Source organism: Pseudorasbora parva, chromosome 25 (genome assembly GCF_024679245.1).
Source record: "Pseudorasbora parva isolate DD20220531a chromosome 25, ASM2467924v1, whole genome shotgun sequence".
NCBI lineage: Eukaryota > Metazoa > Chordata > Actinopteri > Cypriniformes > Gobionidae > Pseudorasbora > Pseudorasbora parva.
In genome coordinates, this window is record NC_090196.1 from 7,392,075 (window position 1) to 7,419,347 (window position 27,273).

The following is a 27,273-nucleotide window of genomic DNA, read 5'->3' on the forward strand; positions in this document are numbered from 1 at the left end:
TCATGTCGCACAACATTTAATAGAATATTTGTCTATTTTGTACAAAATGGAAACAATGCTGCATTACAAACCAAAGAAGTTCCAGATAAGGCTATGGCTTTCACACAGTTCAAACGGAGGGTAAACCTGCATTAGCTTTAAGATCTGCTTGTTTTCATTCTCAATACTGTAACTGATGCAATTCTGTGCATCAATGCAAGCAACTCGACACGTAACCACATGGAGAAATAAAATATGGTTGAAATCCCATGTCAGCGTGCATGGCATGGTTGTGTGTTACGTCATGCAGGGATTGGGAATTCGATGACGCCCAACCCTGGAGACAAATCAGAAGTATTCTATAACCACAATCGTTCAGCTACCAATGAGCAGGACGATCCACATCAAAACACTTTAGTAACTACATTGTAACAGCGTTATCGGAAATTTCAGTTATGTCAAATTCCAGAAGACAACAGGCTCATTTTGTTGGCAAAAAACCCTGAGTGATGCTACACTGGACGACGCCTTGGAGCTCATATCATCTGGGGAGTGTCCATAAACCAGCTAGGTTATAAAAATGGCCATGGATGCAAAGACCTTAAGAATTCAAAACACACATGGCATCTTTGCTAGACCTCACACACCAGCTCTAGGCAAACATGTTGAATATAGAAAAGGTTTCTAAGTCAAAGTAGTTCTTTATACATTAAGCATTTTGTGGGCCAAATTTTGGGGTGCGATATCACAGAAATGATGAATGAGAACATTGAGGTCATCTCTGTAAAAGTAAACAGTAGAGAAATAAACAAACATGCATTTCCTAAACAGTGTTTGGTTTCCTATTGCATCAGTGTGGCGAGTCCACGAGGAAATCAGGCCTGCGTCCACATCGTCTAATTGTCTGAAGGACAGCCGAGTTGTGCCGTGGCTGTCCGTTCATGAGTCTTACTGCTGTTTGCACTCTGCAGGAGGAGGGTCTTTCTGGAAGAACAAGATGGAGATAAAAGATTAAGGGCATTAGATCAGACACTTGAGTACAGGAAGTAATGAATTGCCTGATGATAGTTCGATTTATTCATAATAACATGCTTTGTTTGATAAAGGTGAAGTATGTAATTTCTGCACCAGTAGTTGCATCAAACGTAATTGAAAAATGATTGTATCAAAAAAGGTTTTGGCACTGCCCCGGTCTATGGTGAGAAAGTTATCCCCGTCCCCAAATCACACTATTAATACACTATATTGCCAAAAGTATTGAGATGCCCCTCTGAATCATTGAGTACAAGTGTTCCAATCACATCCATGGCCAAAGGTGTATAAAATCATGCGGACGCTTCTCCAAACATTAGTGAAAGAATGGGCCGCTCTCAGGAGCTCAGTGAACTCAAGCGTGGTATCGTGATAGGTTGCCACCTGTGCAATAAGTCCATTCGTGAACTTTCCTAACTACTAAATATTCCAAGGTCAACTGTAAGTGGTATTATAACAAAGTGGATGCAATTGGGAACAACAGCAACTCATCCACGAAGTGTAAAATCACAAAGCGGGGTCAGTGCATGTTAAGGTGCCCAGTGCGCATAAGTTGCCAGCTTTCTGCAGTCAATAGATCAAGACCTCTAAACTTTGTGTGTCCTTCAGATGAGCTCAAGAACAGTGCGTAGAGAGCTTCATGGAATGGGTTTCCATGGCCGAGCAGCTGCATCCAAGCCTTACATCACCAAGTGCAAAGCAAAGTGTGTGATTCAGTGGAGTAAAGCACGCCGCCACTGGAGCAGTGAGACTTGTTCTCTGGAGTGATGAATCACTCTTCTCTGCCTGGCAATCTGTTGGACGAGTCTGGGTTAAGTGATTGCTAGGAGAATGATACTTGCCTGACTACATTGTGCCAAGTGTAAAGTTTGGTTGAGGGGGGTTGTGGTGTGGGGTTGTCTTTCAGGGGTTGGGCTTGGCCCCTTAGTTCCAGTGAAAGGAACTCTTTTTTTGGACAATTTCATGCTCCCAACTTTGTGGGAATAGTTTGGGGATGACCCCTTCCTGTTCCAACATGACTGCGCACCAGTGCATAAATCAAGGACAATAAAGACATGGATGAGTGAGTTTGGTGTGGAGAAACTTGACTGGCCTGCACTGAGTCCTGACCTCAACCCAAAAGAAAAGCTTTGGGATGAATTAGAGCGGAGACTGAGAGCCAGACCTCATTCAACATCAGTGCCTGACCTCACAAACGTGCTTCTAAAGAATGGTCAAAAATTCCCATACACACTCCTAAACCTTGAGGAAAGCCTTCCCAGAAGAGCTGAAGCTGTTACAGCTGCAAAGGGTGGGACAACTCCATATTAAACCCAACAGATTAAGAATGGGATTTCATTAAAGTTCATGTGCATGTAAAGGCAGGCGTCCCAAAAGTGTAGTGTATGTCAAGTCTTTTACTGTGGAAAAAGTACATACTTCACCTTTAAAGGTTAATTTAGAACTGAGAAGTTTAGTCAATGTTTAAGAAAAATTCACAAATGTCATTTTCACACTTTTGATTCCAAGTTTGACTGTCGTATCCTCCTGGCAAAATCTGCTTTCAAAATTATGTTTGCAGGGTACTTTTCCAAAAAACTTTCACCATCAAAGTACTTCTAAATGTGCAAGACTATTAGACTTAAATTACATTTTTTGGTTAACTAACCATTTGTGTCATTAATGACTCACCCTAATGTCGTTCCACACCCGTAAGAGCTTCGTTCATCTTCAGAACACAGTTTAAGATATTTTATATTTAGTCCGAGAGTGTATCTAAGTGTATGCACACTATACTGTGCATGTTCAGAAAGGGAATAAAAACATCATCAAAGTAGTCCATATGTGACATCAGTTCATTCATTAGAATCTCTTGAAGCATCAAAAATACATTTTGGTCCAAAAATAACAAAAACTATGAATTTATTCAGCATTGTCTTATCTTCCGGGTTTATTTTCAATCCTCAAATAAAGATTCAAACGGTCATGAATCAGCGGATTGATTCATGATATGGATCGCGTGTCAAAACTGCTGAAATCACCACAGACAGTAAAATAAATGGACAGAGCGACCCCATTAACTTCAACGGCGGAAAATGAAGTCAATTAGAAGCACTCACTTCCTGATGGTTGAGCGAACTGCGCAGGCTCAGACTGAGCTTGACGACGTAGATGTGACGTGAGCCTCCTGTCTGACAGCTGTAGGTCTTCTAGTAGTTGTGGAAAGTGAAATCTGAATCATGTTGTTTAAATATTTTCTCCCGTTGCTTTTGGCTCACTACGGGCTTCTCCCCATTCTTCCCCCTTGACTTTATCAGACTTTATGTCTCCACCCCCCCCGACTGTCTCATAGACAGTAAAAGATTGCCTGCGAGCGTCTCCTCAGGTCTATACGGTAATTTCTCAGCTGTGCAACAGAGTCGCGTTGGTTATGACGCAATCGTTAGCCTATTTTTACAAAAACAGCTTCTGCGGGGCGATAGAGTAAGATACAAGGTAATGGAGCCTTTTATGCATTGTCGTGTTTCTTTAGAAATAAACAATGGACAAATGGAGTCTTTAAACCCTTCAGATGTAAAGTTATTCACTGTCAAAGTGACTAAAAAATGAATGGAAGTCAATGGGATGCTAACAGCAGGTGATGGTTTGGTTAGCAATGGCCGCCCCTATGGGTGGAACGCTTTCCCAGTGCTAGATTACCCCCTTGGAAATCACGTGACATTGGCGATCTGAATCATGAATCAATCCACTGATTCATGACCGTTTGAATCTTTATTTGAGGATTGAACATAAACGAATCATAAACGAAACATAAACATTGTCTTCGGAAGAGAAGCCAATGCTGAATCAAGTCGTAGTTTTTGTTATTTTTGGACCCAAATGTATTTTTGATGCTTCAAGAGATTCTAATGAACTAACTGATGTCTCATATGGACTACTTTGATGATGTTTTTATTCCCTTTCTGAACATGGACAGTATAGTGTGCATACACTTAGATACACTCTTGAACTAAATATTAAATATCTTAAACTGTGTCTGAAGATGAACGGAGGTCTTACGGGTGAGGAACGACATTAGGGCGAGGAGTTAAGGACTTACATTTTATTTTTGGGTGAACTAACCCTTTGACTGTATGTCTCGACATTGCAAATACTAGTCATACCTAAACCAACAAAACCTGACCATTTTCTTTAAAAATCTGAACATTTTTAAGAAAGAAAATCAGAGCATTTATTTTTACTACTATATTTAGTATCATGTAAAAATGCATAATTACTAGTAGTTATGTAGTTACTCAGCTAGACTGCGGTTCACATGATCCAGTATCCAGATTGCCTTTTAACCCACACGGGTCAGTCAATTAACCTTTGGTCCACACACAACCCTCTCATGTGAAAGTGACATTAGAGTGAAAGCAGAGGAGAAAAACTATAATTAAAATAAAGGGAAGACTGATTAAAAGATTGATGGGAAAGAGAGCCACATCCCTTCTGGTGTCTCTTACCTAGAAATGCATGAAGTGAGAAATGAATTATGCCTGTAAAGGGGAAGTGGAGGGACAAACACACAGGTTTACACATCAGGCATGCAGCTGATTATAAAGCATCAAACTAGTTAATGCTTTCAAATCCAGAACACTTCAATCAAACACAGATGAGCAATATAATCAATATAAAGTTTAATGATTCAGAGTCAGCAATGTTTGGAAAGAATACTACCACTACTTTTTTGCAATATTTACTGCAACTGAGAATACTTTGGAATACCGTATCCTACAATGCACATTTCTCACAAAAGTTGAGACATTTTGCATAAAATTGGATTTCAAATGTAAAGCAAACAGTAAGTCATGTGTAGGATACAATGCTTGTGGATGCATATCTATATATACACTGTCCAGTGTACAGTATACATGTATCATAGCAAGCAGCATACAGTATCTACGAGTTTTCCAGTATTCTGTTTGAAACACAGCCTAATATCCTAGCAGAACTTTCCAATTGCATGCTGCTTTTTGTAAAATACTGCAATCTCTGCATAAAGCCACATTGCTCAAAATAATCCATTGCAAAGAAAAAAACATTGGGAAACAAAGGATTTCATTTCTCACCGTGGGGTCAAAATCTCCCTCATCCTCTTCTTCACCTTCCTCATCCAGATCCTGAATGATAATGTTATTTTGCTGTTAAATTGCCAGAGCCCATAAATACATAAGGCTGTCTATCAAATGATTCTCACCTCCTCTTCTCCCTCTTCAAGATCCTCCTCTTCAAACTGCAAAACAGCATGGAATACAGAAATATTATAAATCAAATGTACTATTTGATTTCACAGGGAAGCTGGGTGATTCATTAAATGGTTACAATATTCTATAATATTGTTTGCTGCCATAGATGTGAATGCACTTTTAATTTGGCCCATTTATTATGGATTTTAAAAAATCCTCAAATAACGTTCCAAAATAAATTCCAATATAATGAAATACTGTACAAGGGGTGCAGAATTATTAGGCAAGTTGTATTTTTGAGGATTCATTTTATTATTGAACAACAACCATGTTCTCAATGAACACAAAAAACTCATTAATATCAACGCTGAATATTTTTGGAAGTTTTTAGTTTTTAGTTTTAGCTATTTTAGGGGGATATCTGTGTGTGCAGGTGACTATTACTGTGCATAATTATTAGGCAACTTAACAAAAAACAAATTTATACCCATTTCAATCATTTATTTTTACCAGTGAAACCAATATAACATCTCAACATTCACAAATATACATTTCTGACATTCAAAAACCAAACACAAACAAATCAGTGACCAATATAGCCACCTTTCTTTGCAAGGACACTCAAAAGCCTGCCATCCATGGATTCTGTCAGTGTTTTGATCTGTTCACCATCAACATTGCATGCAGCAGCAACCACAGCCTCCCAGACACTGTTCAGAGAGGTGTACTGTTTTCCCTCCTTGTAAATCGCACATTTGATGATGGACCACAGGTTCTCAATGGGGTTCAGATCAGGTGAACAAGGAGGCCATATCATTAGATTTTCTTCTTTTATACCCTTTCTTGCCAGCCACGCTGTGGAGTACTTGGACGCGTGTGATGGAGCATTGTCCTGCATGAACATCATGTTTTTCTTGAAGGATGCAGACTTCTTCCTGTACCACTGCTTGAAGAAGGTGTCTTCCAGAAACTGGCAGTAGGACTGGGAGTTGAGCTTGACTCCATCCTCAACCTGAAAAGGCCCCACAAGCTCATCTTTGATGATACCAGCCCAAACCAGTACTCCACCTCCACCTTGCTGGCGTCTGAGTCGGACTGGAGCTCTCTGCCCTTTCCCAATCCAGCCACGGGCCCATCCATCTGGCCCATCAAGACTCACTCTCATTTCATCAGTCCATAAAACCTTAGAAAAATCAGTCTTGAGATATTTCTTGCCCCAGTCTTGACGTTTCAGCTTGTGTGTCTTGTTCAGTGGTGGTCGACTTTCTGCCTTTCTTACCTTGGCCTTGTCTCTGAGTATTGCACACCTTGTGCTTTTGGGCACTCCAGTGATGTTGCAGCTCTGAAATATGGCCAAACTGGTGGCAAGTGGCATCTTGGCAGCTGCACGCTTGACTTTTCTCAGTTCACGGGCAGTTATTTTGTGCCTTGGTTTTTCCACACGCTTCTTGCGACCCTGTTGACTATTTTGAATGAAACGCTTGATTGTTCGATGAGCACGCTTCAGAAGCTTGGCTATTTTAAGACTGCTGCATCCCTCTGCAATATATCTCACTATTTTTGACTTTTCTGAGCCTGTCAAGTCCTTCTTTTGACCCATTTTGCCAAAGGAAAGGAAGTTGCCTAATAATTATGCACACCTGATATAGGGTGTTGATGTCATTAGACCACACCCCTTCTCATTACAGAGATGTACATCACCTAATATGCTTAATGGGTAGTAGGCTTTCCAGCCTATACAGCTTGGAGTAAGACAACATGCATAACGAGGATGATGTGGTCAAAATACTCATTTGCCTAATAATTCTGCACTCCCTGTATAACCCTTAAAGGCAATGCAGAGCACATACATCCTTCAATATATACACACACATACACACACCAGACACCCACAAGAGCTGCAGTTTTGGAGATGCTCTGACCCAGTCGTCTAGCCGTCACTATTTGGCCCTTGTCAAACTCGCTCAAATCCTTACGCTTGCCCGATTTTTCCTGCTTCTAACACATTGGGCTCTATTTTAATGATCCGAGCACATGATCTGAGCTCATGGCACAGGTTCACATAGGGTGAGTCCGAATCCACTAGTAGTTTAATGACCAAAACGGTTGACGCGCCAGGTGCATGGTCCAAAAGGGTTGTCCCTAGTCTCTTAATGAGTCATGGGTGTGTTTTGGGTGACTGATATTTAACCAATCAGTCTCATCTCTCATTTCCTTTAAAAGCCAGTTGCGCTCGCACCGTGACGGATTCACTATTTACATGGCGGAATTTGCGATCAGAAAGACTGAACGCTTCTGCAGAGATGAATTCTTTTATTTTTAATATTTAAAAATTTGTGTGTGCAACAAGCAGTATGCGTATATATATATACACATACATACATACACACGTTTATGTCACGTGTATACTGACTATAGTCTCAGTTATTACATGATTAACAGTATATAAGAGAATAGTCAAAAGAGTAGACGTACACTATCGTCGTCTTCTAAGGCCTCTCCTGTGAAATAAAGCACGGCTCTGGGAATGATCCTCTCCCGGAAGAAGTGTCCGACCTCAAAATCTGTAGCTAGAGTGAAGTCCAAGTCTTCATCCTGGACACAAACACATGCAGAGTGAGCATATAGCATACTTTTATTTATTTTTTGACTAAATCATTTAATTAAAAACTTTAACTTTTTACAGGATTGAAATCTCCTCTGTTCATAGTGCAATCCATTCAGTGTGTGACATATTTGAGTCCAGAGATGCTAACTGGCACGTCATTGTGAAATGACTGTAATTGTGTTTAAGCAGCTATCTAACTAAATGAAGAGGTAACTGTTACTGACGCAAGAACTCTTTAAGTGTTTCTTGTTCGTGACGTGTTTTCTAAACTTGCAGAGGAGGTTTGTGCTACAGTGTGTTTGTGTAGGCAGCTAATAGACGTGTACTGCATACTGCAATGATTCAGAGGTTTACAAACACAACAAAACAGCAAGTCTCACTCACCATTCCATCAGGTGATGCTAGAAAAAGAAAAGAAGAGAGAATTACAGCTAGCATTAGGACAGTTTCATTTACAGAATCCAAAAAAATGTAGCTTTGCCATCACAGGAATAAATTACACTTTAAAACATATATAAAATTGTAAGCAGATATTTCACATTATTACTTTTTATGGTATTTTTGGTCAAATAAATGCAGTCTTGGTAAGCATAAGGCAGATAATCAGCTAATCATCCAATCACATGGCAGCAACCCAATGTTTAGCCATGTAGACATGGTCAAGATGATCTTCTGAAGTTCAAACTGAAGAAAAGGGAACGAAAGGTGATTTAAGTGACTTTGACTGTGGCATGGTTGTTGGTGTCAGACGGGCGGGTGGGTGTGAGTATTTCAGGAACTAATGATCTACTGGGATTTACACACTATCACTAGGGTTTACAGAGAGGGGTCTGAAAAAGAGAAAATAGCCAGTGAGCCAAAAAACCTTGTTGATGCCAGAGGTCAGAGAAGAACGGCCAGACTGGTTCAGCTGATAGAAAGGCAACTGTAACTATTAATACTATTATTAATACTATTAATTTGTATATGGTAGAGAATAAGACTATTTGTTATAACATTTTGAATGCTACTTTTTAATGATTATTGCCAAAATAATTCATCAGTAAACCATGCAAACTGAGTAAAAACGAGGAGCTACAGAAACAAACATCAAGACATCATACATAATGAGAGATCAAAATTAGATGAAAAAAAGAAGGAAAAAAAGCATTTATTTTACATTTTTTGTCAGTATTGGGCTCACAGATCACACAGGTAGGTACTTTTACTGTTGGTGTGTGTGCGCATGCATGCGTGTGTGTGGATGACCATGTCTGGTCAGTGGTCAGCCACCACCGAAGACCATTTCTGACCCAGGAAAAACCCTGAAACTGAGGCTACAGTTCACATGGGCTAAAAATAGCATAAGCATAAGAGACTTATATATCTATATAATTGAATTACATATTTTTGTAAAATTAAAACTCAGTATAGCAAATACTACCATGATATAGTATACTACCATAATGTATTAATACGTTTAATTTAAATAATATTTTTTGCGGAACAATAATATGCAATTTTTCCATTGTGGCAATAAGAATTTGGAGTGAAAATGTTTATTTGTTATGAACATAAGGTACATAATGTCCAAAAGCAGTCCCAAAGCAGACTTCATTTTCTTTCTATTTTAGTGTGAAATCTGTCCAAGACATGATCCTGACTGGTTTTGTGAGAATCAGCCACATAACAGCAAGTCATTTTTTGAAAAGCACCTGATCAAAATCAGGCCTGAAGGAGACGTGTCTTCAGAGGACTTTTGGAAGTTCATTGAAACACATAAAGCATTACATCACTGAGTCACAGCCTCAACGCTGCCATTTCAGTGTAAGTGCCACTCCTACGACAGGAATTCAGTGGAAATCACCTCGGTAACATAAATCACACACATCCGGCCACGCGGTTATTGACAGTAATAGCGTAGCTTTCCCACAGTCTGCGTGCAGGACGGGCGGCATTCTTTACCTGTCGCACTATCAGAGGGGTTGACGGGAAACATGGCCCTTAAAAATGCAAAGCATTCAATGCTCAGCATTTTTGGAAGGCTGATTGAGTTGAAGGAAACAACAAACACATGGCGGTTGAAGATAGAAATTCAACTGACATTCCTTGGCTGGAATGAAAAGTCTGGCTTTTTGACTATTAACAACCGAAGCAGTGACTGGAACCTGTGTTAATGAGAATCTTCACTGACACTCAAAAAACATATTTTGGTCTAAATTTATTGTTTATATATTACAATTGCATATGAAATTTGGATGCTGTTGTAACAAACAAATTAACTTAATGCGATGCATATTTGTCAGTCATACATAAGGGAAACAGGTAAGATTTCTGCACTCAAAAATGGTTTTATATGTAAATAATCATATTGCTAAAATAATCAAATTGCTAAGAATCAGTACAAATCTGTTCATTGTGAAAATGGACTTTGAAAAAGTATGAACATGGTTAAAATGAGGGCTGTCAATCAATTAACATATTTAATCATGACTAATGGCATGATCGCCACGATTTAACTCAGGATTAATCAAAACTTAATGTAAATGTATCTTAAATGAATGTTTGTAATACTCTAATCAACATGGTATGGACAAATATGCATGCTTGATGCAAATATATACGTTTATTATTAGTGAAACCATACTCAACAGTACATGAAGACTAGACATGTATCAAAAGTCATAGATGTTTATCAGAGAACTACTTCATGTCTCTTAAGCCCAAGGCCATCCTTAAAAATATTCTTGTTTGCCGTAACCCGACCGACCCTGTCAATTTAGGGCCGACTCAAATTATTATTATTTTTTTCCTTTTAGTCCGACCGACTTGCCGGTTGTAAATTTGCATTAAGACCGACCAATTTCTTTTTTTACTCTTCAAACATCTAATACAAAAGTAATAAAATAATATGAATATATTTTAGTAAGTATTATAAATATATAAATTGCCTGGGTCTACATACGAAGGCTACGTTCTTTATTTTATAGAAAAACCCGTGACGTAACATCTATGTTTACACTAAGGTTAACGGATGTCTATGCAATGGCCTGCACGTGCGTTCGTTTCGGCTCATTCTCTCATTCACTGTAACGTTAGACTATTAAAGCCCTGTCGGAGATTTCGCCGCATTGTGACAGGAGTCAGGACCATGGACACGTTACACACAGGCAAGTGCACTGCAGAGGGGAGGGCTTTGGGGGTTTGAACCCTTGCCCTTTTTGAAAATTAATCAAAAGTGCCTCTCTCAACATTCATCATTACTATATTGTGGCCAATAAAACAGAATTTGAATTATAATTAATATAACAACGTGTACAAAACAGTAACAAATGGCGGAAAAGCCGTTTATCTTGTCTCTGTCAGTCTGAAATATCGTTGTCATAACGCGTTGCTATGGGTAGCGTGTTTTGCTCGACCGCAGCGCGTGGTGGGAGCGGCGGCACTGGTTGTAACTTGAAAATTAATGCTTTATGTATGGATACACGTGCTGGCTCCGCAGAGACAGGCTACACTACAACAGCGATAATAAAAGAAAAACGTGGGCAAAACGGTCTATCTTTGTAAAGTGTGTTCAATGCATGCGAGTGCTGCCGTATACCAGTCATTTCGCCGTCATCACCCAGTATATTCGCCAGAAGACGCGAATGAGAACTCTGCAGTGTGAGAAGCTGTCTCTCTGCGCTGGTACAAAAGCGCGCGCACGTCTCACAGCGCGCAAATATTGAGTTCTTCAAGTCTTGCGCTTCAACGGACAAACTCACACAAAAAGTATGTCAACATGTCGATCTTGATGAGTATCCAAGCAGACATAGTCTGATGCCTTAAGTGAACTGTATACAGTCGAGCATATCCCTGTATTACCTGAAAGACGAGCATATCCCTGTATTAGGTCTTAAAGGGGCAGTAGCCTTTACTGCTGTCTGTCAAACAAAAGATAAGGACATCACTCACTACTCTTGATTGAATAGCTTTTGTAATTTTAAAAAGGATTGATCTTTGACTGAAAAAAGGTTGGGAAACACTGATTTAGTGAATGGCTATGGCTCGACGGCAGGAAAAACAATCCAAACAATCCCGATTTTTAAACCTTTTTCATCATTATTGTTAATCAAAGCTATTATTCTAAATGTAGGCTGTCAAGAAGGAGGAAAGAGGGGCAGTGTCTCTTCAAAAAAACAGAGACAATACATAATATTACAAAAATAAAATAACGTCTGAAAAAAATGCTCTGCCATTGTCCGTGATGTTTGTTTACTGTAATATTTACCAGTAAAGAGAAGGTTATAGCTGCTTAATTAATTGAATTCATAAAAAAAATATTTTTAATATTCAAATACACTAGTCTATATCAACAGATGCGTTGGTTTAGCAACAAGTGCAAGCCACTTCAGACTCAGAGACACAGATAGTTGCGTGTTCTGAGTTAACACAATCGAGCGTAAAAATACGAATACATATACATATCATATATACAATACATATCACTGGAAAATACTAAAACGGGAAGATAGCGGGAAAAGAGCTAAATTACGTGAGAAACCCGGAAAAAAGGGAGGGTTGACAGCTATGAGTAAATGACAGCTAGCGGTGGTTGGAACATTTTCTTAATGAATGCACCTGAAATTTATGCAATAAACATGCTTTTGACAAATATTTCGATTTGTTTGTGGTCTATATAGCCTGCAATTAGCCTATGCGCCCGAAGGCACGGCTTGAAGACCCAGTCAGTTTAAATTCATACCTACGTAATCACATCACCAAAAATGTACTTTTTTTTTTTTACATTAAAATTAAAAAAAAAAAAAATTGACCTACCTACAGACCCTTAAATTTTTTTACTGTTACTGCAAACCAAAATATTTTTAAGGATGGCCTCAAAGAAGTCCATATGAGACATCAGTTCATTCATTAGAATCCCTTGAAGTTAAAATAAACTACTGTGATGATGTTTTTATTCCCATTCTGGACATGGACAGTATAGTGTGTATACACTTTCATTGGAGGAACAGAAAGCTCTCTGACTAAATATAAAATATCTTAAACTGTGTTCTGAAGATGAACGGAGGTCTTGCGGGTGTGGAACAACATTAGGGGGAGTCATTAAGGACATAAATTTAATTTTTGGGTGAACTAACCCTTTAAGGTGTACTGAAAGGTCATCAGTGTTATTCCATTTAGGTTATACATGTTAGTACACAGTAGTTCAAGATATCTAATATAAAGTGGGACCAAACATCCAAAATACCAGGTGTATTTTTGTCCAGACCACTGCTGAAGATGCACATAGAGGCTGTCAATACATGGTACCCGATTACATAAACACTGATTGTTGAAATGTTAAAGAAACTGCTCAAATGGATTTGCATTTGTTTATCAGTATAAGTGTAAAACTGATAGATTCAAATTATTGTTCTGTTCAGTGTCCAAATGTTTCTAGTAACAGACAGATTTTAATGCAGCTCAAAGGGAGATTCAGCTTTCTGAGTTATCAAGCGCCCTCTGGAGGAAGTTTCCGAAGTAGTTCTGAGGTGGAAACAACTGCCGCCCAGTGGATGGGCCATCTATTCACACAAACATAATCGTGTGATGCCCCCTACTGCCCAGAATTTGCAGAAATATATTCAAGTAACATCTAATTAAACGTACCCCTCAAATAACATTTGAGAGATTCACCGTTTTTAAAGTCCCCATGAAATCAAAAATACATTTTGGGGGATTTTAGTATAAATATTTTAGCCTTACTGTTATCTATAAGCTAGTGTGTCTAAAACAATGACAACATTTGCATTTAGAAGAACCCTGCAAAACTTAGTCTCTCACATCAGCCAATATGGATCATTGATTTTGATGACATCACTAAGCACTTCAGCTTCTCTGTCCAATCAAATGCCGTAGAATCGGAAGCCCCGCCCCCTACATTATAAATAGAAACTGAAACTGCGACTGAAATTGGTCACTTGTTCACACAATTATTATTTTTAATGGCACATAGTGCACTATATAGGGGATAGGGAACGATCCAGACAGCGTATATATGCTTTCCATTGGACGAATGAAGTCTGGTTTTGAGTTAGAACTGTCGCAGGAGCTCCGGACACGATAGCACAGAGCGGATCACGTGTGTGAGTCGACACATAAGAGAAAACGTATCAGACACATTTGAATTCTGCACATATTGCTATATTTTAAAGTGAGATTTGGAGGTAATTGCGGCTTTACCAAGCTCAAAGGCTCTGGCCGAGCTGTGATATAAACTAAACGGTATAGGCCAGGGGTCGGCAAGTATATTTGGCCAAGGGCCAAAAAAAAATTTGCCACTAGATGGTGGGCCAGAATACAGTCAAAGGATAATTTCATAAATAAATAAATAAATAAATAAATAAAAAATAACTCAAAAAATAAAAAGAGGATTTGAATAAGCCCATTAATGGCATGTTTGAGTCATGCTATTAACAAACCATGCTTTATTATTCCTAGGGGTGTGCATTGGCACTGCCTTCACGATTCGATTACGATTCACCAGGTAACGATTCGATTCGATTCGATTCTACGATGCATTGTGATGCATCAAAATTCTACTGCACACAAAGCAAATTTTTCATCAGTCATGAGGCAATACAAGCAGATATTAAACAACAGATTGTATTGGCTGCTATCTATGTGTCTCCTGTATCTTTGACATAAAAGTTATTAAATAAAATAAAATGTAATTAAATAAAATGCAATTAACCCTTAAATGCATGACTGTTTAACCAAACATTCTTACATATTCAGGTTGTTAGCGACCCAGATCTATATTTAACATGGATAGACCTCTACCTGTCGTGATAATATATAAAACTCCTGATTTTAGAGTTACAGCTACAGAAGAATAAAATAAAACCTATTTCGTTACCTTTTGGAGCTTGGAAGGATTTAGTTTGAGCAGATGTTTAATACCATCATCATATGACCTCATCAGAGCTCGTTTACCAGTAGATTCAGCATCTGCCTCATATTCGCGATCTCCAGCATATTCTCCAAACTCATTTTCAATGTCTTCAAAATCAATATTTTGATCACTGACAGCTTCTTGACCACATCCATCATCAAGAGACAGTGACACTAACATACGATTGTGTTTAGTACTTGCTCTCTGAAGTAAATCACTGAGCCATTTCAAGTTTTGCAGATTATAATTATTGTTTCGTTTTCTGTCAGAGGTAACTATGAGTGAAACGTCACTTCATCATTGGGTATCAGACATTGCCACCTTGTGGAATAAAGGTGAATTGCGCCGTATTTCGTCATTATAGATTAATTTATTATTGTGCAAAAAATATATACGTACAACCCTACACACCTCGGCTCGTTAGCGTGTTTTTAATAACCCGTCTATCGCGGTCATCTCCCTCCGCCTCAGCCATCTTCCTTGTTGTTGTTGTTATTCTCCCGGAACCGGAAGTATTTGAAACTTCACAACTTTATCGTCCGCCAGAAAATAAACAGTGACATAATCGGTTATGGCACTTTGCCGCATCGATGCTGAATCATTCATGCCCCGCATCGCGATGCATCGCCGAATCGATTATTGTTGACACCCCTAATTATTTCCACTTTCCATATTGTGAATAATAAATGTGTTTTAATTTGCTTGTTACACATGGAACCTATTTTTTGTAATAATTATTTAACATCATAGCATACTTTTACGCTCAGAATTATTCATTGGCATCCTCACGTAGTAAACTGCATTTTTTTAAATCGTTGATTAAAACGTGCTGGAGGCAAATGACATCGAGTGCAGAGTGATGTTGACATTTAAGAGATAGATCTCGGAGTCTAAAGAGGAAAGTTAACTGCAAAAACAGGGCATACAAAGAAGAATGGGAAGAAATCTGTGCATGCATCCTACCTGGTTTTGTGAATGCAAAGCTGGTGTGTCTAATCTGCAACGAAGTTGTCACTGTTTGTAAAGAATTTAATATCAGACGGCACCACGAGACGAAGCATGGGCACCTTTTTTGCTGGTTCTTGTCAATATTTTTTGATAAAAAGGAAGCTGAATTTGAGTTGTTATTGTTCACGTGTGTTGGTGCTGAGGCCCAGCGATATAGGCAGATGTTTCAATGGTTCACTGTTCGTTTTGGCCCAAGGGCCTCCAGTTGCCGACCACAGGTATAGGCTATAAATAAAGGGGAAGAGCTGTTCGATATGTCCCACCCTGTCTTCCTGTTTCAGTGGAAATTATGTCAACACAATGAACAATGCTGCATGTTTCAAGGCACTTCAGTGGGCTTTTAAAGGGTTAGTTCACATAAAAATTAAAATTCTCTCATTAATTACTTTCCTTAATGACCTCCGTTCGTCTTCAGACACAGATGAAGATATTAATGTTGAAATCCGATGGCTCAGAAAGGCCTTCATTGACACCAGTGTCATTTCCTCTCTCAAGACCCATAAAGGCACTAAAGACGTCGCTACAAAGCCCATCTCACTACAGTTGGTTATGAATCAGAACGGTTATGAATCAGCTTATGGATTCATGATTCGGCTCGCCAGTGTCACGTGATTTCAGCAGTTTGCCAGTTTGACACGCGATCCGAATCATGAATCGATGCGCTGATTCATAACCGTTTGAAACTTTGCTTTGAATTCGGCCCGTCACTATACAAGTCGTTATTTTGCACACAAAAAAACTTCATTAAAGGATTGTAGAGCCGCTGTAGTGAGATGGGCTTTGTAACAACATCTTTAGTGCCTTTATGGGTCTTGAGAGAGGAAATGACATTGGTGTCAATGAAGACCTTTCTGAGCCATCGGATTTCAACACTGATATCTTCATCTGTGTCTGAAGATGAACGGGATGGGTGTCGAACGACATTAGGGTAAGTAATTAATGAGAAAATTTTCATTTTTGGGTGAACTTTGATATTCTTCAGGACACGTACCTCAAACACTTAGGGTGTGTGTTCACACTTGGCAAGTTTGGTTCGATTCAAAGGAACTCTGGTGCGATTTCTCAGTTAGTGTGATTAATCTGAATAAGTCTGAACGCTGCCACAACACAAACGGACCCACTTCCAAACGAACTCTGGTGCAGCTCCACTGAAACATAAGCACAATATGGACCAAAGACATCTAAACTAACAAAAAACAGGAAGTGAGATCACAAGATGCTAAATGATTAATCCTATAATGTTTTGCCAAATCAACAAACCAAACTAGCTCAAAACCTGACATAGATCATAAGCAGGCCTATATTTCAAGAGTCTTTTCACGAAACGCCTTGACACAAGAAAAGATGTCAAACCACTTGAAAACAATCAATCATCTTAATCCCAGGATTTCAGTCGAATTAAATCACACCAACAGTGCCACATTACTCAGGCTGTCACACTCGCGTAATGCTAAACTAAGAGATTTGTTTAGGTTGTTTCACAAACTAAGATGAGGCCTAATTTTTTGTTTTGGGGTTTATGGCGATTCTCTATGCTTCTGCCATGGAAACCACTCAAATGAAATAAAAACAAAACTGCTAAATTCAAACAAAAGCATTATGAATGTATTGTTGCGGTGTAATATACCTTTAGCCGGATTGAAGAAGTTGAAGAATGAATCTTGTGGAACCTCTTTGGTGACCGTCCGAATGGTCCCTCTTCCTTTGTGTTTCTGCTTCTTCTTAACAACTCTGACCGTCACATCTTTGCCTTTCTGCCAGTCGATCTTACAACTAAAGAAAGACAGAAAGTGCATCATTTAAGGACTCATCGGTTCTCAGTATTGAACGTGTCTGAAAGAAACGGTTTTTGATTCTGTATTCACCGTTCTTCCATTTCGTGTGCTTTCAAAAACGGAGCGGTTTACGGTAGGATCCTTCTAGTTTAGCTTGAATTGAAGTATTTCCCCATATACTAATTAGGTCTAACACCTCACTCTCCCTCCACTGACTCGCTCCATCGCTGTTCTCCATATCTAGTCAAGTTTTTAATGTTACTGTCTGTGTCTGTTGTGTCTAGGGCTAACTCGCTGGTGCATGATTGTGACAAATGTCGACATAGATTGACGTAAAATACGCATCATATCCGCATCAAATCCGCTTTGGTTGTTCACACTGCGGCCACATTGGAAAAAATCAGATCTGGGTCTGATTCCGGACCATATATGTATGTGGTCTAAATCTGATTTGGAAAAAATCAGATCTGGGCTAGATTTGAGTGTTCACACTACCTCTGAAGAGGTCTGACCTGGTCACTTGGCCCCAAAAAAAAATCAGATTTGGGCCACTTTTGCCTGCAGTGTGAACGGGGCCTAAATGTTGGAGTTACAGCATATAATTCAAGATATTAGTTTATTTCTAGTCGGAAAAACTGTTACTCATGTCAGAAAAGTTAGTAAGTATAGTAACTTGTGGGACCAGCGCTGATTTGAGATGCGAACCGTTTAGAACGATTCAGTCTGATTTGGTGAACTGGTTCGACCGGTTCACTAAAAAGAACGATTCGTTCACGAACCGGACATCACTAATTCATACTGAAATGACATTCATTACAAGATAAGTTCAAAAATTTCACATGCACCTGCAAACACTTTTCATGCATTTCAACATTGAGGATTTCTTAAATACTATGCAAAAATCTTGTGTCGTCATAAGTGTCTCGACACACCCCTACCAACAAGGCATTGTTAGGCGGAGCTAATGCGAATGGCACTTGCCAACAAGACATGCTATTTGTACTTGGTGTGAATAGACACTCTGTTTTTTGTTTTTATTTATTAGAAAGGTATGTTCTAATCTAATTTAATTCTGTAAATTATTTTTTGACTGTTTTTCGGTTATTTTGTTGGTTTATTGATCCAAAATGTTTTATACATTCCACTGTGAAACTTTTATACACTGTATAAATCCTCAGTCGGGGACGCCCCTAGTAATTACAAAACTTTGACTGATAGGGTATATACGATAAAGATTAGTTCCATCTTACCCTTCACAGTCCACAATCTCTGGCCCCTCGAAAGAGAATGGATCTGCAGCGTCCGGCTCTGATTTCATCTTGTAGACTTTAGTGAGGACCGAGTTACTGAAGAAGCTGTTGGGCTCAAAGTGGAACTCCAGCGTGAAACTCTGCTTTTTGATAAATAATTGAACAATATTAAAGATGATACCTGTATCTATTAGTTTCAATGTCAGTGGTAAGTAAACAGAGGTTTGTTTAGCTGATTTGACAAACCATTGGCTGTCCAGGCTCAGAAAATTTCACAGTGATGTCCTGCAAGTGTTTCAGGATTGGCTCATCATGCTCCTACAGGAAACAAAAGAGAATCCCAGAGGGGTTAAACTAAGCTGTCATTGATTCAACTTCGGAAGTCATTGTGTGGAAAAGAGAAAAACGGGGCTGAGAGGATCCACAAACAAAAAAACCTTCTGAGGATACAGACTCTGTACAGTCCTACTGATCGCTTGCATATTTCAATGAAATAACAAGAAAATGACACATGAAATGTTTGCATGTGAATTCTTCCTGCACCGATACAAACTTGCATGTCCTCTAAGGACTTCCTGTCACAAAAAACCACATCCTGTGTAAACCAGGCCCAGATTAACACAGTGTAGTGCCCTAGGAGGACCACATTTGAAGTGTTTGAAGTGTCTTCTTACAATCCTCGGAAGCCAAAATTTTACTCCAAAATAAAATAAGATTAATATCACAGTCACTAAATCACACATCACTGGTTATGCAATGTGCTTATAGTAGTAATAGTAGTAGAATTTTAATGATATTTCGGCAGCTGAGGCTATTCCTGACAAGAGCAGAGTTACAAGTTACATAAGAGTTACGTAAAAATAAAGTAAAAACCAAACTCAAAATAGAGTAGTTTAAAATACAGTTTTAAATTACACAAGATATTTCAATTTAACATATTATAAAACAATTCTAATATTTTTCCTGGTAAAATCTTACTAAACAACTCCTAAAGTGAGTTTACTGAAAAAAAAAAAAACATTTATAGATCCAAAATCAGGCCAAAATAAAACAGCCCGCCCATACGCCCACACAAACACACACACAAACACACACAATGCTGAATAAAGTCGTATTTTTTGTTATTTTTGGACCAAAATGTATTGTCAACGCTTCAGAAGAGTCTAACTAACCCACTGATGTCATATGGACTACTGTGATGATGTTTTCATTACCTTCTGAACGTGGACAGCAAGAGGGTATACACTTACATTCAAAGGACAGAAAGGCCACAGACTAAATATAAAATATTTTAAACTGTGTTCTGAGGATGAATGGAGGTCTTACGGGTGTGGAACGACATTGGGGTGAGTCATTAATGAAAGAAATTTCATTTTTCACACAACCCTTCAAAGGGGGGGTTAAACACTCAGTTTCAGTCAATCTCATGTCAATCTTGAGTACCTATAGAGTAGTATTGCATCCTTCATATCTCAGAAAAGTCTTTAGTTTTATTATATTTGTAAAAGAAACATAGGCTGTACCGAGTCTTTCCGGAAAAAAAACGAGCGCCTGGAGGCGTATCGTGTGGGCGGAGCTAAAGAATGACGAGAGCGCAAAGTGGTGACGTCCTCAAGCGTGGAGAAACCCATCGCTATCGATCTCAGCTAATAGATATATGATCCAGGATCATTCGGAGGCTGAAATAGAAACAGCAGCAGCAGGACGTCCGTCTCTGTGGTATGTACTGTATTTAGTGGCCTGTCAACATTTGTGTGTGTTTACTCGCAGTTTATGAGGACATGATTCGGTTTATGGACTATTGTATGCGACTAAACCTTAGCAGTAGCAAGCAAAACGGTTTTGCACGTCAGACTAGTGTAACGTTATACAGAGAACAGCAATGGAGTCCGTTAGCGCATTTGAATGACGAAGCACGCGATCGTGTCGTTTACTGATGTTTACTCACGCGACGATAGCCGACAGCACAGACATTTGAAGCAGTTTTACTCACCGGCTGCTTCCAAAGCAGGACCGAACCTTTATCGCTGAGGACGGCTCCGTCAAAAACACACTTCTTGGAGTGTGGAGATCCACTTTGCGATGCGACTGAAGCATTTCTGCGTTCAAATCGGTTCATATGCAGCGCTGCCTTCCCAGAATGCTGTGCTGAAGCGTTGAAGTCGCTCTACGTCAAAGTGGAGGAATAAAGTGGAGCACGGCGCGGACTATAACCGACATAAGTGTTCACGGACGACTGGATCTGCAGCTGAGCGAGTGTTTATGGGCGTGCATTTCCTCTCTCGCTCTAGTCACACGCGCACCCTACCGGGAGAAGAGCCCGTACGGCCCATACAAGGACCTTCCGCTCTTATTAACGTCAAGCCGACCCATACTCAAAAAAATTTTTAAGAAACTTGTGAGAAACCGGAAGGAGTATTTTTGACACAGAAATACTCCATCAAACGTCCAACATTAGTTTTTGAAACTTTGTCTATGTTTAGGATGGGAATCCAAGTCTTTAACAGTGTAAAAAGATCAGTATGCATGAAACAGCATTTCACCCCCCCTTTAAAGTTATGCTTTTCTTGTATTTAGCCCTGAGATATTCCTTACTATCATGGTCAAATGTGACCGTACGCATTAACTTTTTTTCAATTAAATAAATATTACTAAATAAACTATATTTTAGTTTATTTAGAAAAAAAAGATCAATAATAAAATTAAATAAAATAGAGATACAATTTTTTTGCCATATCGCCCAGCCCCAATTATTGGGTTAACTGATAGCATGCGTTATCGTAATGTCTTCTTTTCAGAGAAAAGTTATGTGAACTTCTGCATATGCTGAATATGTGAAATATCTGCAAACATATGATTACATTTTTATGCTTTAGTACAGTCAAAATCTTACATACAGCACCTTTAACTGCAGTTTTCTCACCGGCCATTTTAGTTGCGTTTGTTATTGAAAGGAAAGCGTGCAGCACATATTTATATTCATATTTACAAGGCCATGTGCAAGCAGATTGTCACGCTTATTATGTTGCCGGAAGTTTGCTTATTTTCAGGCAATATCGTTGCACCGCTGCACCCATAACAGCCACAAAGTTCATACGCAGGAATGAGAAAATAGTTCCTAGCTATAACGGTCTAAAAAAATAGCAACTTTTCATTTTTCGTTGGTCTTAGTACACGATGTAATTATATAGAAGGATAAAGTTTTAAATAGAAAAAATATATAAAGTCTTTGGTCATTTTTTGAGCACTGATGCTGATGGTCTAATATGATTCAATGATGTATGCTAAGCTATGCTAAAAGTGCTACCGTCAGATACACAGATCGGCTGAATGGATTCAAAAACGGTAAAACTCAACTGTTTAACTCTAAGAGACTTAGAAAATGAGCCTATTTTCAAAAAAGTAGTGTTCCTTTCATCTGATTGCAATATGTGAACACTTTCATGAACACATTAAGGAGAAAAATGTGAAAGTTTACCTGCAGCATTTCTCCAAGCATATCCACATGTTTAAAGATGGTGAGCCAGAACTCAGGGATTCCTTTTGGATCAACAGAGCTGGCTGAATCGGCCTGCTTCTCCTCCAGAGCAGCTTTTTTCTGCAAATCTTCCTGTGGGTGTAAATTGGTTTATATAAAATCTACCAATAGCTCACAATCGCTAAATGAGAAGTTCAGTAGCTTCCTCAAGAAAGCAGGTATTTGCTATTGATATGATGTGGTTTCAATGTTCTCACAAGTATTAACTTACAGCAAGCTCCTCTTCCTCCTTGTCACTTTGCCATTCACATTCCTCATCTGTGGGTTCAACAGCGCCAGTCACAACCGCCCGTCTCTGCACACAGGAGCATTGTGTTGTGTGACTTCATCATTTCAAGGGCATGTATGTATGCAAGACCAAACCGAAGCAATGCTGGTCTTGAAAATATTTCATTGAACAGTCCTGTAACAGGAAGGCTGGCTTCTCTGTATATGCATTGTGGGTAAAAGTTGACCTACTAGCTCATCTCCAGCAAAGGAAAGGGCCAGGCTTGAATGAGACCAATAGGCTATAAGTTGACTTAAACACTTATATTGTGCGCATACATGCTACCGCATAGCTTGAAGGTAAATGTTCACACTGGAGAATGTTTTTTTTCAAGGTGTTCCACATTTGTGAGGAGTTAAATACTGAAGTAAGCCAGCTCTGCCCGAACTGAGCGTGTTTAAACAGAATGCTTTGTGCTACTTTGCATACCTTGTCGAAGATAGGCTGGTAAAGCCCGGCATACTTCCTCTCCAGCTCATGCACCTCTTCGTAGAACTTGGCCTCTATGTTGGCACTCTGGAGCTGGAGCCTCTTTAGGGCATAAACTCTTCTCTTCACGGTCTTGGGCAGGAGGTTGAAATTCGGTATTCTAGATAGTCAAAAGTTAGGCAATAGTTTTACACAACATTATTACACGTTTGAGAAACAGATGTTTACGAAACACATTTACGAAACTTTACAGGCATTTACTAGAGCAAGTAAAAGAACCTAACAGATGATACTCAAGTTTATGACACCAAAACACAAGTTAGCTAAATTTAACATATTTATGGCCCTGTTGTTGAGTTTCGGTCAATCTGATCGAAAGTAGACGAGGGAGAGGCACTCATTTACACCTGGGGCCTGATGTATAAACGTTGCAAATTTCCACGCACATGTCAGGATTTATAAAATATTAAACTAGGTGTAAATATGTGCGCAACGCACGGACACTCTAGACCATGCATATGCACTTTTTTACTAAAGTGAGCAAAGTAATGAAGTAAACTCAACGATTTTAAAGGAACCTGCTGACTTTTTGGGACATTAGCTTATTCACTGTATCCCCCTAAATTGTATTTGTTTAAAGTACTTACATATGAATTAAATAGGCTCAAACAGAATGTTTAAATCAGAATAGAAAATTGCCTTTTATTTCTAAATGGTGACATTTTAAAAATCTTACTAACAATATAAGTGCACCACAGGAAACATTATAAAATAATTTTAAAAAATCCACTTCATGACATCTTTAATACAGGTGTACAGAGGGCCTATGAAGCAGGTTTATAAAACTTAACAGATTTTTACTAAAACAAGTTACATAACTTAAGTTTATGACACTGATATTTACAAAACACAAGTTTGTTAAAATTGACAGAGGATTATTAATGAAGTTTACAAAACTTCATACACAGACGTTTGCTAAAACAACACGTTACGGAATTTAAATGAAAGAGGATTATGACACTTTCACAATTTGCTAAATGTGACAAGAACTTGTTTTATGAAACAAGTTTCTCTAATTTTGCAGACATTTACTAAAATGACACGACACTGAACTTAACAAATGAAAAGGGATCTTGGCACTTTATGTAAGTTTAGTAAACTTTACAAAGGTTAACGAAGCACAACTTTTTGAAACTTCATTTCTAAAACATTATGTACATTCTTTTTATGTACATTTATAAAAATACAGATTCTGAGCCACCAATTAGAAATCTGTGTTTTATCTATAATCTTTGCTTTCTAAAATCATGAAGGTGAAAAAAAATCTAAGTATTATTTTTATTTTTTCTAAGATCATGAGCCTGGTTTCTCCAAAGGTTTCATCTCCTTTAGCTTTTGGCTTGCTCAGTTGGGGACACCTAAATTATAACTATATTATCGATCTGCCCGCATTGTCGCTATATGATCATTGAAATGAGATGATAACATCACCGTTTTCTCCAGAGCTGTACAGCAGAATCAAATTTTGTTGCATTATCTTTTTGTTAACACTGTGAAACTGCTTTGTAACAATCAACATTGTAAAAAACACTATATAAATAAAAGTGACTTGATGAAGGTAAAATTGCTTCATACCTTTCTATTGGTAAAAAGCCCTCTGGTTTGTCGGACTGAAAAGGTTTATTTCCTCCTTTGCCTTGAAAAAAAAGGGAAGCAATTATGTCATATTTACAGATGTTTTAGGAGTAACAGCTTAAAAACTTAACACATTTTAATGAAAAATGTACTAATATAGATATATGGGTTTTGTGCAAATAATAATAAATGCAACACAAAATAAATCTGAGTTTTAAATATATATATAGTGATGCCAGTAACTTAGTTACTTAGTAATGCGTTACTCTAATCTGACTACTTTTTTCCAGTAACGAGTAATATAACGCGTTACTATTTCCAAACCAGTAATCCGATTAAAGTAACTTATCCAAGTCACTGTGAGTTACTATTTTAGTCATTTTCCTTTTTCTTATATTTTTGCTTTCTTCTTGCGTCTCGGGGAGAGTCTTTTTTTCAGGAAATATTTTTTTTGTTTTAAACCTAAAATATCAGGAGATACATTGTTGACACATTACTGTTAAAAATTCACTTCCAATAAAGTAAGTGTTGGCAAAAACGGTTGCCATTTCTATGTTGAGGCAGCAGGGGTCTCGTCAGCAACTGCTGAATGTAACTAATAAAGTAACTTGTAATCTTAGTTACTTTTAAAATAAAGTAATCTGTAAAGTAACTAAGTTACTTTTTAAAGAAGTAATCAGTAATCAGATTACTTTTTGAAAGTAACTGTGGCAACACTACACACAGACACACACACACACACATATATATAACACAACACAAAATATACAGTATATAAACACAAAAACCTACCTTTGGCATCAGTCTTTTCATTTTTTCTATCCATTTTCACTCCTCAGCTATTAAGCAAAGAAAAAAAATGAAGTCAAGTTAATGACAAGCTCACAACGAAAAAGCATATACTGTTCCAAATTATTATGCAAGTGATATATCAGCAGGATTTCAGTACAAAAAAAACATTCAGATTTTAGTTTTTCAAAGAAAGTGTTTTATTTCTCCATATCTTTATGGAGTATCAATCTCAGACAGGTTTGTTAAATAGTTTGCAGGTCTACTTGGGTAAATGGAAACCCTTTTTATTGTTCCACATTATTAAGCAAGTCACGGTTCTCAAGCAATATGGAGACGAGATAAAAAGCATGTTATAGAAAAGGCAACTAATATTATGTGAAAAATGAATGGAGATTAACAAACCATCATAGGATTTGTGAGTAATTTACAGCACAAAAGAATTTGGTCAGATAAAGGCTTACTTAAGTGTTATTTCACCCAACAATGAAATGTGTAATTAATTCCTCACCCATATGTCACAAACCCGCAAGAATTTCGTTCACCTTCAGAACACAAATGAAGATATTTTTGATGAAATCCGAGAGCTCTCAGACCCCTCTATAGACAGCAGTGTAATTAACACTTTTAAGGCACAGAAAGGAAGTAAAGATTGTTAAAACAGCCCATGTGACTCCAGTGGTTCATCCTTAATTTTTTGAAGCTACAGGAATAATTTTAATGTGCAAAAACAAACAAAAATAACAACTTTATTCCTAAATTCCGTCCCCTACGCTGTTTACGTTGCGGGTTTGGAACGACATGAAGGCGAGGAATTAATTACACAAACTTACTTTTTGGGTGAACTAACCCTTTAAAGAATATTTCTGTTAAATTATAATAATTGTATTAAAAAAATCCACTATTGAGTAGCAAAAGTTTGTGCATAAAAGTTTGTGCATTGTACATTTCATCCACCCCTACCAAAGCGGGCAAAGAGAAATGTTTACAGTAGGTGTAAAACAAAATTAATTATATTAAAAATATTAATAATTGTATGTGTTTTCTGTATTTGTAAGACATAGCAATCATGTCAAAGTATGACTAACACCAGTATGGCTTGAATTACTGAAATAGGCGATGAGGATGATTATGACAGGTGTGGTTTATGACAAAGTGGATTAGTTAATCATAGCTGTCAATCATCTTAAGAATGATTTACAAAAACACAAAAACAAATATCACCTTTAAGCATCTTTAACATTAATGATAAACAAACTTATATTAAATGAAATTATATTTTAGCAATGTCAAGTACACACACACACACACACACACACACACACACACTCTCTCTCTCTCTCTCTCTCTCTCTCTCGTCGTTGTTGTTGTTGTTGTTGAGAAAAACAACCTAAAGAAGAACTGTGATGAGAGAAGACGCCCGAGCAGCAGCTGCGGTGCACTGGAGGAGCCGCATGTCTTCTGCTGTCACTGCTGTCATGCATGTGTTAATGGCAGTAAATGTCCCAATGCACATGTGCAGCATGCATATCTGTCAACCCCTCAGCTTCAAACCTTATAAAGTATTGGAACGAAGTCGTTGTATCCCTTTAAAAACACATATATTATTTTCAAATCACGACTAATCGCGAAAAAAAAACAGTTTTCTTAGACTTACCCCCACGTTCCGCTCCAGACCGTCCTCACACTCCTAGCAGACGGAGAAGTGCGATGGCATGTCGCATCATCCTCAACTCTCATTGGACGACTGGCTGTCATAGGTCAAGTGCGCTGGCTAATCGGAGGAGCGCCTCTGTATTCCGAGACCTCATTGGTTGCGACACTCGGCACGTCAGAAGAGC

General features: G+C 38.3%; 1 protein-coding gene across 3 annotated transcripts; it reads right to left on the reverse strand.

Moving 5' to 3' along the window:
• Positions 1 to 27,188, reverse strand: nap1l4a (nucleosome assembly protein 1-like 4a). Of its 3 annotated transcripts, XM_067436412.1 has the most exons (15): positions 27,090 to 27,188; positions 25,436 to 25,482; positions 24,644 to 24,704; positions 23,009 to 23,168; positions 22,523 to 22,606; positions 22,252 to 22,383; positions 19,020 to 19,091; positions 18,774 to 18,916; positions 17,376 to 17,521; positions 8,212 to 8,228; positions 7,695 to 7,814; positions 5,231 to 5,266; positions 5,103 to 5,153; positions 4,497 to 4,529; positions 1 to 963 (listed from the first exon to the last, which is right to left on the reverse strand). In XM_067436412.1, the coding sequence occupies exons 2-14, from the start codon at positions 25,467 to 25,469 to the stop codon at positions 4,524 to 4,526; spliced, it is 1,062 nt and encodes a 353-aa protein (XP_067292513.1). In that variant the 5' UTR covers positions 25,470 to 25,482; positions 27,090 to 27,188; the 3' UTR covers positions 1 to 963; positions 4,497 to 4,523. The 3 variants fall into 3 exon arrangements, with proteins under 3 accessions (XP_067292513.1, XP_067292512.1, XP_067292511.1); XM_067436411.1 differs by lacking the exon at positions 4,497 to 4,529 and having other exon boundaries at positions 18,774 to 18,913; XM_067436410.1 differs by lacking the exon at positions 4,497 to 4,529.
• Between the last annotated feature and the right edge of the window lie 85 nt (positions 27,189 to 27,273).

Bases quoted from the DNA above. Each gene is read 5' to 3' on its own strand.
- nap1l4a (XM_067436410.1), bottom strand. From the start codon at position 25,469: ATGGATAGAAAAAATGAAAAGACTGATGCCAAAG. The intron at 18,917-19,019 runs GTTTGTCAAATC...TTTATCAAAAAG, and splicing joins CTGAGCCTGGACAGCCAATG to CAGAGTTTCACGCTGGAGTT. The intron at 964-5,102 runs GTGAGAAATGAA...TTGTTCTTCCAG, and splicing joins AGGGAGATTTTGACCCCACG to AAAGACCCTCCTCCTGCAGA.